Source organism: Uloborus diversus, chromosome 7 (genome assembly GCF_026930045.1).
Source record: "Uloborus diversus isolate 005 chromosome 7, Udiv.v.3.1, whole genome shotgun sequence".
NCBI classification, from domain to species: domain Eukaryota; kingdom Metazoa; phylum Arthropoda; class Arachnida; order Araneae; family Uloboridae; genus Uloborus; species Uloborus diversus.
Window position 1 is genome coordinate 126,229,381 of NC_072737.1, and position 20,039 is coordinate 126,249,419.

Sequence of the window (20,039 nt, forward strand, 5' to 3'; positions counted from 1 at the left end):
CAAAATCTTTACAATATGAACTTTAATTCAAAACTAAGGACTTATGTTCAGATGTTGATGAATCAAAAAGTGTTAATAGAACAATTCTTACAGATAATAGCATTTTTTTTTTTTTTTTTTCATTTTTATCAATTTAATTTTAAAAAAAAAATTTTGAGTGATTTTGCTGTAGATTAATCTTTTTCATAGCTTAATTATTGAGCTTCATAGATTAATGCAAAGAAGTTCATCTTATCAGAATTCTAAAGCAATGAATTTCATGGTTTTTCATAAATAATGAATTTGCTTTTCATAGACTCTACAAATCTGAGAACGAAAATGCAAACCTAAAATGATTACCTAGATTTAGATATTTATTTGGAAGATATTTTAGTTTTAACATAATAAATGTTTGATAAAGCAAGAGTTTTCTTACATTGAATGCTTCAATTTTTATTTACACTTTACCCACATTTAGATTAAAATTGAAGTTACAAGCAATCAAAGTGCAGAATTATTCAAACTGTTTAACATGTTTATAAGTTTTCTATCGAAAATTACATTAGCTTATCAATAATATTCCTCAAAAAGAATATATGAAGCTTGTTTCTGAAAAAGGCATCTCCAATTTTATTTTATTTTATTCAAATGCTTCCCCCCCCCCTTTCCTTCCCAGTTTTTCATTGCTATACTCTTAGGTTGGCAAACATCTGGAGACAGTCAGAGTTTCAAAATTGTCCCCAAATGGTTTAAACAAAACAGAAAAAGGTATTGTAACTCATACCTTTTTCTAGCAGACAGATATGTGAATTTTTGGAAATACCTACTTTCGCAGCCATATATTTCATAAGTAACATAATATTTCTGCAATGTATTTTTGGTTACTTAGTAGACATTGGTGAAATTTCTGTATTAAAAAATATTCATGAATATTTGTTTATTTTCCCATATTTTTAAGAATGTTGTTGTTTTACACTTTTGATCAATTTTTAAAACTGTGTTGCTCATTTTTCATTCTTTTCACAGCTTCTACGCAAATGTTATCAAGTAAAAGAGGTAGTGTAGGAGATAAGAAAGCTTTAAAAGAAAGTAGTGGGCGTGCCATGGAACAGTAAGTAAACAATTTTAAATTGTATGCTCGATTTGTTATTGGAGTTGATGTTAAATAATTCATCTTTAATTATGTCTGTGCTTGCAAAATACACTGGCCTCAAAAAGTTAAGGTACAACGTGTTTTTCGAAGCTCACCATTAAAAAATGGCAGTAACAATAAAATGCGTAGTTTTCATGAATGATAATAACTAACTTCAAAACCATTAATGAAAAATAGATAGCTGCCACTTTTATTTTATAGAAAAGAACATATCTTTATGAGTGAGAACAAATTATGCAAATATAAAGCTTTCTTACCTTTGTGTGTAAGTTGTGTTGATTTTCAAGTGTTTTTGGCAGTTTCGGTGACGATAATCTATGGAGTTTAGAAAATGTCTCAGACGTCGTTTGCCCGATTCGATAAGGTGACAGGCAGTTGGATGGATGGAAATGGGATTGTTTCAGGCTGATGCTGCTAGACCTCTCAATTTGTCTTGTAGTTGTTCAGCAAAATTGGAATCTATACCAATCAGAAGATTCTGTGTCCAGAAGGCCTGTTTCAGGCCGACCACAAGCTAAAACACCTGTAGAAGACCGTTTTCTAGTTTTTTCGAACCGAAGGAGAAGAACCACTACTGTGCCGCAGCTCGTTGCAGAACACTTTGTAGCATCAGGAAGAAGAATCTCTGCTATTAAGGTGCGAAATCATCTTCACAATGCAGGTCTCTATGCAAGGCAACCAGTTGTGTGTGTTCCCCTCAACGGATCACAGCGAAGGATCCGCTTATGCTGTACAAGAGAACATGTTTCCTGGACCCCCCAGCAATGGGCTTCTGTGCTGTTCACAGACGAATCCAGATTTACATTGGAGAGTGATTCAATATGGAGAGAACAGCACACTAGATACCATTAATCCAACACTGTTGAAAGGCACAGTTATAGTGTTAGTGGAATCATGGTTTGGGCAGGGATCTTGCTTGGTGGTCACACTGACTTGCATGTGTTCCATGGAGTGACTGGTCTGATATATCGGGATGAGATCCTTGATCCATATGTCCACCCATGCTAGTGCTTTTGGTAATGACTTCCATTCTCATAGATGGTAATGCACGACCTTACCAAGCTCGGATTGTTGAGGAGTCTCTTGAGGACCCAGGTTTGGAATGAATGGAATGGCCAGCTCGATTTCCAGACTTGGATCTGATAGAACATCTTTGGGACTATCTTGGCAGACAAGTTGCTGCTTTGAATCATCTACCAAGGTCGTTACATGAGCTGGAACAAGGCTTCCTTTGTGTCTGGTCTTCGCTTCCTATTCCGGTGTCCAACAACTTAATAAACAGCATGGAAAATCGATGCCGCCAATGCATTCTAGTTAGGGGGAGGGGGACACATTTCTTATTAGAACCCATTTTTGCATTGTTTCTATGACATTTTACTACATAACACTATTTGGTTCTGTTTTCTTCAAGAGTGGACCCAAAGAGATTGCTTTTTTTGCTATAAATCATTTGTGCAATACACTTGTACAAATTTCTATGACGCAGTCAATAATAAATTTTTTAATGCACATATCCTCCAAATTTTTTGTTTCTACATTCATTTATTTGCAAATTAGATGGAAAAAACCGGTTGTACCTTAACTTTTTGAGGCCATTGTAATAGCAATTGATTAGCAGTTTGATTGTTGCTGTCAGCTTTTAAACTAATGTACGTCTTTTTGATATGAATGAACTGAAGTCGGTATTTCCGAAATGGTTAGTAAAATCCTGAGATTATAGTTATTTAGAGACAAAAGAAATGACTGAACCCCTTTGGAATAAAACAGTGTGACTTACTTACATTTGAAAGTCATTTTTTTTCCCTTGTTTAAATGCAGCATAAATTTTAGATACACAATTTCAAAAGGTAGTTAGACCGGGAAACTTCATTTGGAAATTCTGTATCTTCATCACTGTCAATATTTTCACATATCGCTCTTTTGGGAGAAGTGCCACAATACGAAGTAATGAAATTCTACAGGAGAAACGTTTGAAGTTGAACTCTTCAGGCAATTTGCATTCAGAGAAAAGCAAGTTGGCTGTGGTCTCCAGTGGTTAATATTCGACACAAAAAATCTCATTATTTTCCAATGAAGATAACGTCCTTTGAAGGCCTTTAAGCGGAAAAAAATAAAAAATAAAAATTTCGTATTGTGGCACTCTTTTTCCAAATGAGCGATATGTTCAGCATTCAATGTATAGTGATTGTTTATAAAAATAAGCATTTGAGTAATTTGTTAGTTCATAAAGTTTCAAGTACTTTCAAAACTTTTTTTTTTTTTTTCGCTTCTTTCATTTGTCTTTGTGAAACAAACCTCTTATCTCAAGGAAGGCTGTGATTGGTTAAACTTGGCTTAGTCCTTTATAGCACAAAACTTTACTTGTAATTTAATTCTTTTTTGGGAGAAAAAAGAATTTCACTCTGTTTTCATTACAACTTTACTTTGTTTGTAAAATCTACTCATTGCAAATATATTTGTTAGGCATGTGCTACTGTCTTCTCCATCAATAAGTAAATTTTGAAAGTTTTGTCTTAGCACATTTTGAAAGGAAACAAGCTCTTTAAATGTCTATTTCTAAGGAGATGAAACTTCTTTTTTGATAAAAGTTTTGAAAACTCAAAACTGAAGATTTAGAGAAGCACATCCAAATTTTGCATTATTAAGGTTTATAAAACATATAACATTCAAAATCTTACAGTTAATATTTGTCAGAATATATTTGAAATCACTTAGAATCAATATATATTAGAAACAGCATATTGGCTTGCCAGAGAACGTCTTAGGCAATGACCTAGGTCACATTGAGTTAATTTTTGAGTGCTCTATGAGCTTTTGATTGTACTTTGCTTTTTTCATTCAAAATAATAATTTTTAAAGAATCCCTTACATAATCCATAAACAATACACATAAGGTAAATCAAGGCTTGAAAAATATTATAAATGAAAATATGCAGACATTTTCTTTGCAAATTTCATAATGCAACAAGAACATTTAAGAAATTGGTATTTTTGTGAGCTTGAATAGCAAAGATTTTCAGTAACATAATTCATAAATAGTTATATGTAATTCATAACACATTAATATGTGATTTGATTTTATTTTACAATGTGGAATTGAGAAATATTGTTCATTAAAACTTAGTGAAGAGTTAAGAAGAATATATTTATTATATGTCTCAGATTCCGTCTTTAGTCCCCCTCTCCTCCTCTTATCGCTCCCATTTGATGGAGCTTGTAAATTTTTTCTCATGCCCAATAGCAAAAAAGTAACATTTTAAATTCAGGGACATTTTTAACGTCTCTATGCGTTGAAAATTGGAAACATGCCTCAGAAATATAGTCAAGCATATTTCAAATAAAAATTTAATCTTGTGGAAAATTGGGAGAAGAAACAATTGGACTTTTCAAATATTACATTTGAATGTTTTGTAACTTTTTTAAATAAAAATTTTTAAACTTCCTAATTGATGACAATCAAAATTGTACACATCTTATTTTCCTGCAACCTTCCATTTCATTCTTAGTTATTATTTTTTTTCCTTCCTTTTTTAAATGTATTTAAAGGGAGGATTATTAGGCTTCAATGTTTCATATACCGAAACTTCTCGAAAAAATATCAAACATTTTTTACACCTGGGGGGGGGGGGGGGAAGCTAGTTATTATACCTCTTAGAGAAAGCATGTTCTTTGCTCATGAACTCAGAGTTCATCATGTTTCATGTAACTGCAAAAACACAAATATGCATTGTAATTATATACTTCACTGTACAAAGGATGTTATGTAGTATGAATAACTTATAATTGGTTAAATATACAAAATATTTTTTAAAACATCTTTCGTATGTGAACATGCTTTAAATTAAATTCCAACGTCACTTTCCTTGATTATAATTACCACTAATCATGATGATTAGCACACTCTATAGTTAGATTATTCTATACCTTAACATGTTAAAGTTATAAAGTTAATACGTCTCTCTCCCCCCCCCCCCACCTTCTTTTTCATCAATTACAAAAATTTTCTACTTAACAGTTCCTAAACTATAGGGTTGCAAAGCATTTATAAAAGGGTTCCCATGAGTACAGTTGGCTCTCTGTATAACGACTTTCAATGGACCACAAAAAATCGTCCTTAAGTAGAAAGCATCCTTAAATAGAATGCCTTTAACACTATAGTGGACCATCTGGGACTGCGAAAAGCCGTCGTTAAATAGAGAAAGTAGTTAAATAGAGAGTCTTTAAACAGAGAGCCAACTGTATTTCGTTAACATTATTTATGTCTTAAGTGCATTTTGTGAGGTATTTTACTTTAAAACATAATTAAGCAATTTTATAAGAATATGGTCAGTCATTGAATAATTAGTTTATAAAAATATTTTTTATATAATATGCACTTAATATTTTATACCTTTTTTTATTTAAAAAAAAGTGTTTTAAAACTCTAAATAAAATTCCTAGCTTACTATCTGTGAGGTAATTTAAATTATAAAAAATAAGCCATTTTTGATGAAGCATGAGATACAAGTTGATATAATTTATTTGCCTTGTAGTTTATGTAATATTACAGTATTAATTTTTGCTTTATTTTTTGTTTTAGCTCTGGTGCCACTGATGTCATAGTTGACATAGAAAACATGCTAGCTAATTTATCAACTCAACTTGATGCAATGTTGGAATATCAGTTGAATGATGCTTGAAGTTTACAAAACCAAAGCTGAATCGAACAACGGTTTTTATCAAGATGAAAGTCAGCGATTTGGCTCTGACATGCAGTGAATACAAACTGTTTTTTTATAGATGCTGTAGCTGGCTGCAGTGATATGAAAGTTTGTTTCTCTTTTGTGTAGTCGTATAGACCCAAATTGTTGATGCCATATAGACAGTTTCAGTTGTTGAATTGAAATTGGAAAAAAAGTTGTTGGAAAGCCAGTTAACTATTTTCATAAGAAAAGAAATTTAGGGGTACAGTTTTTTTCTTGATCTTCTTCCCCACCTATAGTTACATTTTTATAAAAGTGTTCTCCTTCTTTTAGATTATGGGCAATAAAAAATTCACAGATAGCAGAAATTTTTTTCCCCACTCATCTAAGTTTTGAATAATGAACAACTGGATTAGGTTTGTACATATTATCATATAGAATCAGTAAACAAAATTTTAAAAAATAATAATCAGCTCAATAAAATATTAAAAATCTTTAATTTTTTTAAAAAATGCCTGCAAATATGTGTATTTTCTAATTTTAAATAGGCAGTCTTTAGCTCTAAACAATTCTAAAGAGCAAATTTTGGAAGATAAAAAAAAAGTAATTAATGCTAACAAATTTAATACGAAAAAAATATATATTATATTTAAAAAAAACAGATGAAACAATAGTTCAATATTTTGCTGCATACTAAATTTTCAGAACAATTTTAAGTTAGATTTAACTATTAGCTAAACATTAAATATCATGTTTTTAGACGTAACATGTAGCTTAGGTCTAAAATTAAACACATTATCATTTTGAAAGTTTAAAAAAAATTGTCAACATTTATTTTCAGCACTCGCAATTATTTTCTGATTGTCTAATTGAAGGGTTTTATATTAAATTATTGAAATCAGTTTCAAATATAACCTTTACTTTTATTATATAAACCCAATATATACAAAAAAGAAAAAAATATATATTTCATCAGATATACAGTTGGCTCTCTGTTTAACCACATTCTATTTAAAGACTTTCTCTATTTAAGGACAGCTTTTTGCGTTCCCAGATGGTCCACTATAGTGTTAAAAGCATTCTATTTAAGAACGATTTTTTTGTGGTCCCCTGAAAGTCGTTAAACAGAGAGCCAACTGTACAATAGAGAATGAGTTAGTGCTGCTAATTTTCAAATGGTCTTTATACAGTTTATACAATTTAGTGGTGGTGTGATTATTAAAAGAGTTCTGCTTGTTGAATACTGTTGATGACTGCCTCTGACTGCGCAGTATGTAGGTGGTGTTATGTAACGATAGTTATTGTTCTTGACAATCTTTGTGTTTTAAAACACAAAGTGATCTTATGTGTGAAAAGGGAGTACCATTTTCCTAAAACATTTAAGACTAAAGATGTTTGTTCATACAAAGGAAACATAGAGAAGCATTTGTTTTTACAGTTTTTTGAAAGCAACAAGATTTAATATGTAAAAGAATAAAACTCTTTACAAAATAAAAAGGTAGTAATTTGTTGTTTAAGTCTGTTTTTCTTTTGAGTATATGTTTATTTATTTTTTCCAAACTCCATTCATATTATCTTCTTTTTTTATAAACATAACGTTTCCTTAATTACTAAAAATGTGGGGCATTTTAATTACAAAAGGGAGAAACTAATCAGTGCCCCCAATTTTCTTTCGGGGGATGGAGGAGCAGTCCTTATGGATATATAGAATAAATATACAAGGTGTCTACCCTAAAAGTGGACCAATAGTTTATTCCTAAACTGTTAGAGATAAGCGTATAGTTCCCATTTTGAAAAAAAATCTTTAAATTGCGCAAGGACTCGAAATTCATGAAATTTTTGTCAAAAAAATCAAATTTGAAAAAGTTACAAAATTTAACTTTTTATACAGTCCCCCAGTCCTGAGCAATGATACTGAGTAAAACATTCCGGACACACTAACATTTTCAACTAAAAAAATCACACTTCTAGGACCAAAATTAACCTATAAGGGCACATATGCAAATTGACAAAGTGTGTTAATAGGTTTAAATTTATTTTGGGCCTTGTTATTGGGGGCACTATTAACAGTTGAAAACATTTTAGCAACTGCTATTTATAAGCTCAAAGTCTATTTATGCTTAAAAGGTGGTGGGGGGGGGGGGGGGTATTGAAGTAATTTGTCGTTTTGTTTTAAGAACCTCTAATTTCCATCCCCCCGAATATCATTGAGTAAATGGACATTTTTTTTTAAATTCAAATGAAAAATTATTCTTTAAAGAACTATTAATTTAAAAGCTTTTTACACCTTTTTGTGTTCTCATTTATTTCCAAGTTTTTAATCATCATAATTCAATAAAATAAATTTGTAGTGCATTGCAATATTTTTATCTTGTATCATTCATTCACTCATTAGCCTTTTTTATTTAAAAAAAAAACACTTTATTTTGTGACAAAGAATACTTTTTATTTCAGTTTTCTGTACTATTCTAAATGTTACAAGACTCCCTATCGCTATAATTAAAAATTTAAGGGGCACTTAAAATATAATTTAATTTAGCTAACAGCAAATATGTATAAGGAAATATAGCAACTTAGAAGCAAGCCCAGAAATTTTCAAAAACCACCACAGAGCGCTTAATTAATATATAATAATAAATATAATATATATATATACCCACACACACACGTATATATCTATATATATATATATACACTTATATATCGACGGGGGTGTGTACTAGCTCTAAATAGACCATCTGAGGTAAAATATTGCTGTACCGGCCCCGCCTCGTCTCCAAAAATTTAGTGTGGCCCGCAAGTGAAAAAAGTTGGAGACTCCTGGAATAAAGTATTTGTTTTTTGTCTTAAACCATGATAGATCTATTTCTCAGTAAATTAGGCACTTTTCTACAATTAAGTTTTTTAAGAAAAAAAACACCCAAAATATTTCCTGGGAAATGGATCTCTGTTATGAACTTGCTACGCCTGAAAAATTGATAGTTTAAATTTGGTTAATCTTTGACCTTATTTTTTTTTCATTTTGGGGAAACTAGGTTTCTAAACATGCCTCTAGGTAGTCTAAATGTTTTTTTTTTTTATTAATTTCAAAAACTGACGATTTATAAAAATAAAATTTGTAAACAGAAATAAAAATGGAACAATGTAGTAGTCAACATCTTTTTAAAAGTTTATTTTCAAGAAAACTTTGCATTTTTAATGACAAGATTTTATCTAATGTATATTCGTTTTGCTGATTTGGCGAGCTTTATGGTCAATGGGAAAATAAATAAAAAAGGCTTTGTACATAAGTAGAAAATGAAAACAGAAATACATATATTGACTTCATACTGAAAAGTGTATCTTCAAATTTCAATAGAAAATTAACGTTTTTTGATGAAAAAACCTCATATAAACCGATAAAGAAATATTTTATTCATAGACATTAAAAAGTATTTACAAGTATGATAAAATGTTCAGATACTTGCTGAATCAGGACTCATGTTTAATGCATTACTTCTTTGATGAACAAAATCCAGAGAAGCCCATGATTGCAGCCATATCGGGATCGAGATCTTTATCTTGAGATTCTGCAGCTTTTCTTTTCTTCTCTTTCCTTTTCTCCCGTTTGTTACTCTTTTATTTTCTCTTCCTACAGTATAAGAAAGATTCATGAGCAAAATGTCTTTATTTTTGAAATAAGATTTTACAGAATTAAATATGTAACATCAAAGACTTATAAAAAATACAATATCGGGAAAATAAATATAAGAATTTAATAATTTTTTACAAAAGCTTTGAATTCATTACCACAAGTTAGTTTTTTTCAGATACTTGAAGCAATAAACAAAATTTTCAATCTCTTTCAGCCAATGCAAATGGGAACTTAATTTTACATTGTATATTTGTTGTCAGCATTGCATGACTAATAAAATTATGCAAGAATAAATAAGAAGCATTTTAGGTACACAGTGATCCCAATACTTTGGTTCATTATGGAGCAGAAAAAACACCACTTTGAGCAGACCAAAGTGTTTTTGGGAGTAGTTCCATAACCTTTAATTATTAATAAAAGACAATAATTGGATAAACTTACACAATTCGTAATTAATATATACTGGATTTCGCTAGAAAATTTTGATTAAGTATTCATTTGCACAAAAAGTCTTTCAAATATACCCCAGATTCCAGATTAGAAAGCATTAAAATGATAAAAACATTTCCCAAATAATCCACTATAACACATATTTTTTCAAACGATTAAACTAAGATAGTTGGGGCAAGCCTAACTAGGCAGCAGTGTGAAGGCAATGTGGGTCCTAATCACAGCATTACAGTGCTGCCAGTTTAGGGTTAGTCATAACTATAGAATCTTGCAAATAATTAACATTTTTTACTTTACTAACAAATTACTATGATGGATGTTAAACTACCTAGTTTCTTTAATCCTCATATAAATAATAGCCAATGATTAAGTAATCTGTGTGTTTCAACAATGAAACTCGCGCAACGGCATGATAATTTGATAATATGCTTTGGTAATGTTTAACACGCAGGGAAAGGCTTTGTTGTGACAAGGCTGAACTCGATCCGGTAACTTAACTGTTTCCCTGGTAAGACTCATTTCAGGGAATGAAGAAACGAAAAAAATGGTCAACTATGAGTGCTATCTACTGGAATTCAGGGTCAATCCAATGGAGTTAGGGTAAAAATTTCAACTATCAAACAGGCAATTGCTTTGTTGAAATGTAGAAGAAGAAAAGCAATTTTCAGCCATCATACCTTGACAGGCAACTTTCTAGTTTTGAAATAAGATCCAAGTTCCAAAGTAATAATAATAAATAAAACAAGCTACATACTAAGAGAGAGAAAAAAAATTTCTGCCAACACACTTTTGCATTCCCGCTACATTTTTCAAGATACAGTTGATTAATCAATTACCTGCATTCGTTATTTAACACAGGGGGTAAAACTTTGGAGAGTCAAAAATACAGCTTTTACTGACCAACAATTATAAAATACTGACCAATACTGTCTAAATACTGACCATATACTGACTAAAATTAAAAAAATTAACAAACTATGGCGTAACAATACAGAATATCATACTTAGTGAAATAGATACAAGCTTTGTTTGTAACGTGCAACAACATAATGTACAGGTAATTTGGTACAAATTTTGACTGATAGTTTAGTTTAATTCATATATTTATTGCATAATGAAAAAAACTTTTCTGGAACTAGGAAAATAAATTAAAAGATCTTGCAACTGTCAAATATTATTAAGTGATTGAGAGCAGTTTTTTTATTCACTTTTTTTTCTTTGAAAACTCAGTGGAAAACAAATGTCAAAAAAAATCTGAAATCAGGAAACACAAAGTGAAAAATATATAAATTATGTACTAAACCCTGTCAATTTTTAGCTAAAAACATCCTTGTATATATAATAACCAATGATCGAGTAACCGGGAGATTCAACAATGAAACTCGTGCCACGGCATGATAATTGGATATTATATTTTGGTAATGTTCAACATGCAGGGGAAGGATTTATTGTGACAAGGTTGAACTGGATCTGGTAACTTCACTGTTTTACTGTGTCATTTCAGTGAAATGAAGAAACAAAAAAATGGTCAAAATGAACGTTACCTATTGGAGTTTAGGGTTAATCCACTGGAGTTAGGGTTACAATTTTGCTATCAAAATATCACCAACACAGGTAATAGCTTCGTTCAAATGTAGAAGCAATTTACACCCATCATACCTTGACGGGCGATTTTTTAGTCTTTTAGTAAAACTAGAACACATTTAGAAGATTGTTTTATAAATACTAATAAGCAAATACTTTTGCATGCACAAAAATTACACCCTCTCCCAAAAATATAAACGTAAGCATAGAATACAATGCACAGTAAAAATACGAATGGAGTGATTTATATCACATATGAGTATATAATGATAACCAGTATGTGAAGCACAAGTTATGGTAATTTATTTTAAAAACATCATGTGTTGAACTTATTAAGAAAACTAGAAAATAAAGTGTTCTATAATTACAGACACTTTTTAATTTATGAATTATATTTAAGGTTGAGAAACACAGTTACAAATGTAAATATAAAATTGTACTTCCATTACCTCTAGTTACTTCAGACCCATGGTTTTCCATCGTAAGTATCAAATTATTTGTTTTGTCAAAAAATATTGGCTTCCAGTTTCATATAATTTTGCTGCCCAATGTCACCACGCTTTTTACATTGGATTTAAGTTTGGAATAACCAATGGCCATTCTATGACATTGATATTATTCATATTGAACATGAAATGGATGCATCAGTAGGTGCTTTGTCTTGTGGAAATAGTTTGGTCTGCCCAGCAAATCCTGTATTGGAATAAGATGGTTCTCTAATACCGGCTAATAGTAGAGCTCAAGAAAGCTTCTTGTTACAAATTGGCAAAAACGCTAGCCAAATAAATCCAATACCACAACAAACCCTATGTTTAAACCAAGGGAAAAAAAATGGCATTTTTTGGTGACAAATAGCTGTCAACAATATTTAATACTGAGAAAAAGTAGAACCAGGATGGACTTGATGAATAAAAAGTTTACCGGCATAATTTAAGAAGCAAACGAAAAAGTTTTTTTTTTTTTTTTGTAGACAGGCAAGATGGAGGATAAGTAATGACTTCAGATACTTTTGGATTCAATAGACAAGCATTTTGGGTAAATTTTAGCAAGAAAATGAGCTCCCATGACTATCGGCAAATATTAGAGGACCATTTTGTTCTGATGCAGTTTTTGCTGGGAGTGCCACTCTGCGCATTTCAGAAAGATTAAGCACTTACTCATATGCCTAACACAACAAATATGTACTATCAATGTCATGAACTGCCTATCACTTAGTCCAGACAAAAATCCAATGGAAAATGTGTGGGAACTGGGAACATCTAGCAAGAAAATTATACGAAAATGAAAGCCAATATATTTTTGACCAAGGTCTTTAAAGGAGTGATAGACCAAGCATGGAACTATTTATTATGAACTCATCCAAAAGATAATGCAAAACTTGATACTTTCGATGGAAAACCACGTGTTTGAATTAAGTAAGGGTAACAGAATCAAAAGTTCATATTAACATTTATAACTGTGTTTCTCAACCTTAAATAACATTTTAAAATTAAAAAGCATAGGCGGGCGGCTTGCAGGGAGAGACAACCGCCCCCTCACTTCCAAACTTTAAGGCTCCTTGCCCCCTCCCCCTTTTCAGAGTAAAAAATTAGCAATCAATTGAAAAGTGATTTTTTACAGAGTGGATTGGTTTCTTTCTCAGAAATAAAGACTGAAAAGTACAAATAAATGGACTTTTCTTACGCTAATTCATAAGAATGCAATTTTGAGTTGGAAGGAAGAAGTTTACAGTTTCCATCCGAATTGATTTTTTAGGCCTCATTCCATACTTTTAGAGGTATTTTTTTAATCAGCAAACTAACTCTACCATCTAAAAATATAGTCTAATTTTACAAAAAAAAATCAGCCTCAGAGGTGCCCCCCCCCCTACCACCCCTCAATTCTGACCCTCCTATTTTTTGGTGGACTACTTGCCTATGTTAAAAAGTGTCAAAATTATGGGTTACACTATTTTATTTTTCTAAATAAATTCAATACATGATAAAGAGGTGTCCATGCCCCTAAGATCAAGGGCACATCCCCTATAAATATCTCAACAGACCCCCCCCCCACCCAAAAATGAGAAAAAATACACCTCAAAATAAATATGCCTAAAAATGTCAATGACATTATCTGTGCCATGACCCCCCCCCCCCCCCCCAGGTAGTCATCTCTGCATGATATTCTTTCTAATAAATTAACTTTACCTTGTGCTTAACATAATGTTAATTTTCAGTACACACATATAAAATTAAATTTTATATGTCTTATTTTTGATTTACTTGCTTTCTTAAAGTGTTTTTCTATTCTTTGTAGCTAAGCCGAAAATGTGCTGATTTCTTGTTGTTAAGCCTGAGTGCTCTGTTAAGTGGGTAACTTGTTTATTTTAATTTACTGCTTGTCTTAGGATTTTGTAATTTTTGTACCTTTTACTTCCAATGCTTTCTAATTCTAATAATTAGTTTTATTTCTTCAATTTTGCATTTTTGTATTGACTTTTAAGTGTATCATTTTTAGCTAGAATGGGGGTTATATGCATAATGAAGGAGGTTAACCCATTCGATGACCAGCCCGAAAACCCTTAATGCGCATGCCGCAGATAACGAAACGGAGTTGCTTTTTGCTACGTTGTAATAACACTTTTCTCCCCATTTTGCTATCGGTATTTTAATGTTGTTTTTGCTGTTCAGCTTGCATTCGAAAATCGCTTCGCTTTATTTGTTTTTAAGCGCTGAATTAAATAGTGAAATAAAATACAAGGTTGCTAATATGTGCTGAAATATTCATACATTTACGCAGTACATAACAGGAAAATAAGAAACAATAGAGGATTGGACGAAAAGAAATTATTTTCATAACACTAATTATTTTATTAATTTATTTTTCTTTTTGCTTTTATCTCAGTATATCTTTTTTTTTCTTTTACTGTTAAACGTAAGATGATCTATCTTTCAAAAGGCCTCAACAAAACATTCTTCAAACAATTGACTGATCGATCCAACGTGTGAGCAAGCGGACAAAACGCTGAATGGACAAAAACGCTTTAAGTGTGGGAATGATATTCTAAGAGGATAAAAAGTATTCTTCGGTGCCTTTTGATATATTGTGACACTTCAAAACGACCAATAAACACAGAACCCTTTGATGGCAGGACTATGGTCGACTTTTATCGTAATTCAGGTGACTTTTAAATCCCTTCTGAATGCCCAGATATCAGTTGCTCAAGCGTGGGAAGTATTTTAAAGATAAATGATTACAAAAGATCAAAACTTGCGGCTAATCCCCTATTTCCCTAAAGGATACTTTTGTGCATGCATCTAAAAGCCCCCAGCTGAGAGAGGAATAACTAGACCGACTGGGAGGTCCGTATTCTCCAAGGACCCTCTTTGCAAACATCCGAGCAAGTTAGTTCCATTCAAAGAATGGTCAGAAGGTTTTAGTGTTTTGTGGTCAACCCTTCCACATTATTTTCTTACAATAAACAGTTTAGCTCAGAAAGGAATTTCAAAGCAAGCTTTTATGCTTATATGACGGAACATGTCTTCAGAAGGAAAAAAAAAGGAGATCTTGCTTGAAATCGAGTCGGATTTTAAATCTTTTTTTTAAACATACTTGGATAAATTTTAGTTAGTTTCATAAGATTATTTACTAATTATGGCAATTTGATTATTGAAAAGAAACCAAATATTTAATTTATATTTTTAAAATCTCATAAAAGGTACAATTAAAACATTGGAGCTATTTTAAGACAATAAATAAAATCTGAAAAAGAATGGGAGAAAAGGAATGTTTTGTTTCTTATGAGTAAAGCGTACAAAAAAAGAACTCAAGATATTATCATTTTATTCGTACTGTCGTATCTGTTTTATGTTTTACATAGTCAACTTTTACGTATAGTCGATGCGGTCATCTTTTTTTTTTTCGTGAAATAAAAAATATTCAAAACCGTATCACTAAAAATCCATCAAAGGGTGCCGCGAATATAAAAAGATATAATTTACGTTTCAAAATATCATGATTTAAAAATAAATAAGCACTAAAAAATAATAATAGTATACAAATAAATAAAAAGCGTAGTAAACACATTATAATAATAATAAAAAAACGTACTCGTACAAAATTAAGATACGTAAGATAATTTTTAAAAAAATATTGCGTAAAATAAATTATAAAATCTGAGGATTATGAACAATTTAGTGAAGGATACTTGCGTAAGAAGGTGGATTTTTGATAACAAGAAAAACATATTTCTGTTTATTTGCTTTATTCAGGCATAGAAATATTGATAAATATGTAAGGAAATATTTTCACACTTGTTCATCAGGAGTTCAAATGCCAGAATGCTAAGAAACAAAGCTTCCACGAAAAGATAAAAATATAATGCCTGATTATTTGAAGCATTATACGTGTCCCATCAAAGAGTACTTGAAAAGTTAATATCTTAGAAAAATAAAATAAATTACAACAAGTTCTGTGAAATACTATTAGTTACATCCCTTTTGTCTAAGAAAAGAGCTTGATTACCGCTCCCCTAAAAGCTCCAGAACCCAACAGAGAAGCGCAATAACAGGGTTCTGCTCCTGGAAGGATCGCCGACACATATTCGGCCGAAGCAAAAACTGCTAGAAACGCCGTGACGACACAGGATCGTCGAGGGCAGTTAGGAACCATTTTCTTGCGACGAGCCTGAATCGGCCGGGGCAGTATTAACACAAACTGCGCGGCCGATCCTGTATCGGCCGGGGCAAGGAATGGGTTAAAAGTGGTAAAGGGGACAAGTGGATTTCTTGTGACCTATGTCAGATATTCTGCTTGTTTAAGGGGAAGGATGAGTCTGAGAAGGATCTCATTTGCACTAACTGTGTTGAACTCTCAGAAATCAGAGTTAGGATGCTTACTTTGGAGGGTGAGTTAGCATTAGGCTGTAGGAGTGTAGATGGGGTAAACACTCCAGAGGGAAAGGGGGAAGTTAGTAAAAAGGAGGTGGGTATCAGCTGTGTGTTAGATAGTGGGAATATTCCAGAGGTAAAGGAGGAAGTTAGTAAAAAGGAGGTGGGCATTAGCTGTGTGTTAGATAAGGGGAATATTCCAGAGCTAAAGGGGAAAGTTATTGCTAAGGCAACAGACTGGGAAACTCAATAGGCAGAGTTAGACGTAAGGTGGCTAGATGTTGTTTGTCAGGGGCTCGGGTAAGAGATGTAAATATTGTTGCTGAAAAGAAGGGGGTATTTAATAAAGAGGATGTAGTTATTTTGTGGGTGGGAACTAACGATGTAGGCCATAGTTACAACAATGAGTTTACTAAGGAACAGGATTCCCTGTTGGACAAAGCAACCAACTGTTCGGCAAATGTCCAAGTGGTTGGTTTGCTTCCCAGATATGGAGAGCATAGGAGTTGGTTAAACCAATGGGCTAGGTGTATGAACCTGGTACTCAAGAAAATTTGCGTTAAGCGTAGTATCAGGTTTATTGATGTGTGGAGTAAATGTAAACGCGATTGGATTGCTAGGGATGGCCTGCATCTGAGCTCTACGGGGGTCAAAAAGGTTAGTGGTTTGGTTTTAGAGGATTCAGAATCAAAAAACTAAGTTGGAATGAGGGGCATGCTTTAAGGAGCAGAATTCGAATGGGTACTAACTATCGGGATTTTAGTAGAAACGGAAGTAGGGTGGCTAGTAAGAGAAAAGATTTTAACAGTTGGGATTCAAATAATCGCTCAGCATTAAATAAAGGTAATATGGGCTTACTTAAGGTTTTTATACAAATGCTCGTAGTAATAGGAACAAGATGGAAGAATTGAAAAGCATAACAATAGACGAGAGGTTGGATATTATTGGAGTTACCGAGACATGGGCTACCGAAAGTGATGATGATTTATTATCTATTGCTGGGTATAATTTGTTTAGACAAGATAGAGTAGGTAAAAGAGGTGGTGGGGTTTTATTTTATGTCAGAGACACTTTAACTTGCAATGAATTGGTAATTAATGATAAACCTAATGAGATTGATATGATTTGGCTGGAGTTGATGAGCAATAAAGGCAATAAACTACGTTTAGGGAACATTTATAGGCCACCCAACTTAAGCCAGGGTCAAGATGAACAGATGTTTAGTATTATTAGTGACATTTCAAGCAAGGGGTCAGTCATTATAATGGGAGATTTTAATTTTCCAGGAATTGATTGGAATAATTTTTACCATAGTAATAGCAGAGAAGAGGAATTTTTGAAAGTAATTGGTGACTGTTTTTTAGATCAAATTGTAACTCAGGGTACTCGACAGGACGTGATTTTGGATCTAGTTTTCAGTGATATGGAAGGTTCTGTTCAGGGGTTATGTGTAGGGGAACACATTGGAGACAGTGACCACAACAGTATTAGGTTTGGGATTAAATTTGATACGCACAAAGTAGAGAATTTCAGGTTTGTGCCCAATTTCAGAAATACTGATTTTGTGGCACTTGGGCAGAGTTTGAAAGCAGTTTTTTCTTCTGGATTGGACAATAGCGATGTGAATCTTCAGTGGGTAGAGTTTAAGGAAAAGCTAGCGAAAACGGTTGGGGATCATGTTTCTTTTTGGAGAAAGGGTGTCAACACTAAAATTTGGCCAATGTGGTTCTCCAGGGAAACTAAAGATGCTCTAAATTACAAGCAAGCTGCTTTTCATAGGTTTAGAGAAACTGGTCACAGTGCAGATAGGCTCCAATATTATAAGGCAAAGCGTAAATTTAAGTATTTGGTACGGATTCAGAAAAGAGAGTAGGAGCAAAGACTGGCAGATAACATAAACAGGAATCCCAAGAAGTTTTTTGCATACGCTAATGCGGGGAAAGTTCGAAATAGTCATATTGGGCCACTGGTTGATGAGCACGGAATTTTAATTCAGGACGATAGTGATATTGCTAATGTTCTTAATAACTTTTTTTCGAGTGTTTTTATCGATAACTGTATCTCAACAGTTGACACCAACAAGACACAAGCTATAGTACAGCTTGAGGACTTTGTATTTTCCAGGGATGACGTTTTACTTTATTTGAAAAAAATTAAAGAGACTAAGGCTCCGGGACCTGATAATATTTATCCAAAAATTTTAGTTGAATGTGCGGAGGAATTAGCAGATGTAATCGTAAATATTTTCAATGCTTCTTATAACTCGGGGACAGTGCCAGAGGACTGGAAGCTGGCTAACATTACACCGCTCTTCAAGAAAGGGTCTAAAGGGAGTGCGGGAAATTATAGACCTGTGAGTCTAACTTTGGTGGTTTGCCAAATTTTTGAAACATTGATAAAAATTAAGATAGTAAATTTTCTAGAGACTAATAATCTATTGACTAGTTTTCAGTACAGTTTCAGGAAAGGTAAATCTTGCGCAACTAATTTATTACATTTCTATGACAAAGTTACCTAGGCTTTGGACAATAAGAAGCCTGTAGATGTTGTTCACATTGATTTTCAAAAAGCTTTCGATAAGGTACCGCATGTTGCTCTACTTAGCAAATTAGCTGATATAGGAATAGGAGGGAAAACTTTCATTTGGGTAAAAAAACTGGCTGACCGGAAGGAAACAAAGGGTAGTTGTAAGGGGAAATTATTCTAATTGGAGTGAGGTTTTAAGCGGGGTTCCTCAAGGATCAGTGTTAGGGCCTGTTTTGTTCATTGTTTTTATGAACGATATTCACAAAAATATTTCTGGGAACATGAACTGTTTTGCTGATGATGTCAAAGTTATGGGGACTGTAGAAAATGAAGAACATGCAAAACAGCTGCAAGAGGATCTAGATCATATAACGAAGTGGGCTGATAAATGGGGTATGGCTGTTAATGTTGGGAAATGTCAAGTGCTACATTTAGGGCATGGAAATGTGTACAAGTTATTATTTGCAAGGTTCAGTCACTAGTCAGGGAGACAAAGTTACTGATCTGGGGGTCTTAATAAGTCAGGATTTAAAGTTTAGCCATCAGTGCAGCATTGCTAGTAACAAGGCCAATAAGATGCTTGTGTTTATCAATAGATCTATTTCAAACAAATCTAAAGAAGTTCTTCTGCCCTTATATAGAAGTTTGGTAAGACCTCATTTGGAGTATGCTGTTCAGTTTTGGTCTCCTTATCTTAAGAAAGATATTAATGTATTGGAAAGGGTTCAAAGGCGAGCTACAAGGCTAATAAATGGACTTTCTCACTTAGACTATGATTCCAGGCTTAGAAGGCTAAAAATGTACAGTCTTGAGGAAAGAAGAGACCGAGGGGACATGATTTAGTTGTTTAAATTTATTAAAATGAAAGATGTTACGGGGCTGAAGTTTAGCACTGAAAACAGGACAAGGGGTCATTGTTTTAAGCTATTTAAATCTCAGGCTAATATGGATGTTAGGAAAAATTATTATTTTAGCAGGGTAGTGGAACCTTGGAACAGTTTACCGGAAGAGGTGGTAATGAGCAAGGGAGTAGATAGTTTTAAGAGGGCCATTGATCTTCACTGGGGATTGTAAATTGACTAGGACCAGTCTAGCTGGGCCCAGAGCCTGTTGCTGGTCGTCACTTTTGTATTCGTAAATGTTCTGACATTCATATTTTTACT

General features: G+C 32.7%; 2 protein-coding genes across 2 annotated transcripts in view; one reads left to right on the forward strand and one right to left on the reverse strand.

Annotated features, from left to right (window-relative positions):
* Positions 1-7,331, forward strand: part of LOC129226142 (caskin-2-like) — a 494,018-nt gene extending 486,687 nt beyond the window's left edge. The window contains exons 22-23 of the mRNA XM_054860742.1: positions 1,006-1,090; positions 5,712-7,331. Coding sequence (XP_054716717.1) covers positions 1,006-1,090; positions 5,712-5,811 — 185 coding nt within the window. The 3' untranslated portion in view covers positions 5,812-7,331. The remainder of the gene's footprint in view (positions 1-1,005; positions 1,091-5,711) is intronic.
* A 1,876-nt stretch (positions 7,332-9,207) lies between these two features.
* The window catches only part of LOC129225974 (zinc finger matrin-type protein 2-like), a 36,263-nt gene continuing 25,431 nt past the window's right edge, over positions 9,208-20,039 (reverse strand). Inside the window, 2 exon segments of the mRNA XM_054860542.1 lie at positions 9,208-9,426; positions 9,428-9,445. Coding sequence (XP_054716517.1) covers positions 9,307-9,426; positions 9,428-9,445 — 138 coding nt within the window. The 3' untranslated portion in view covers positions 9,208-9,306.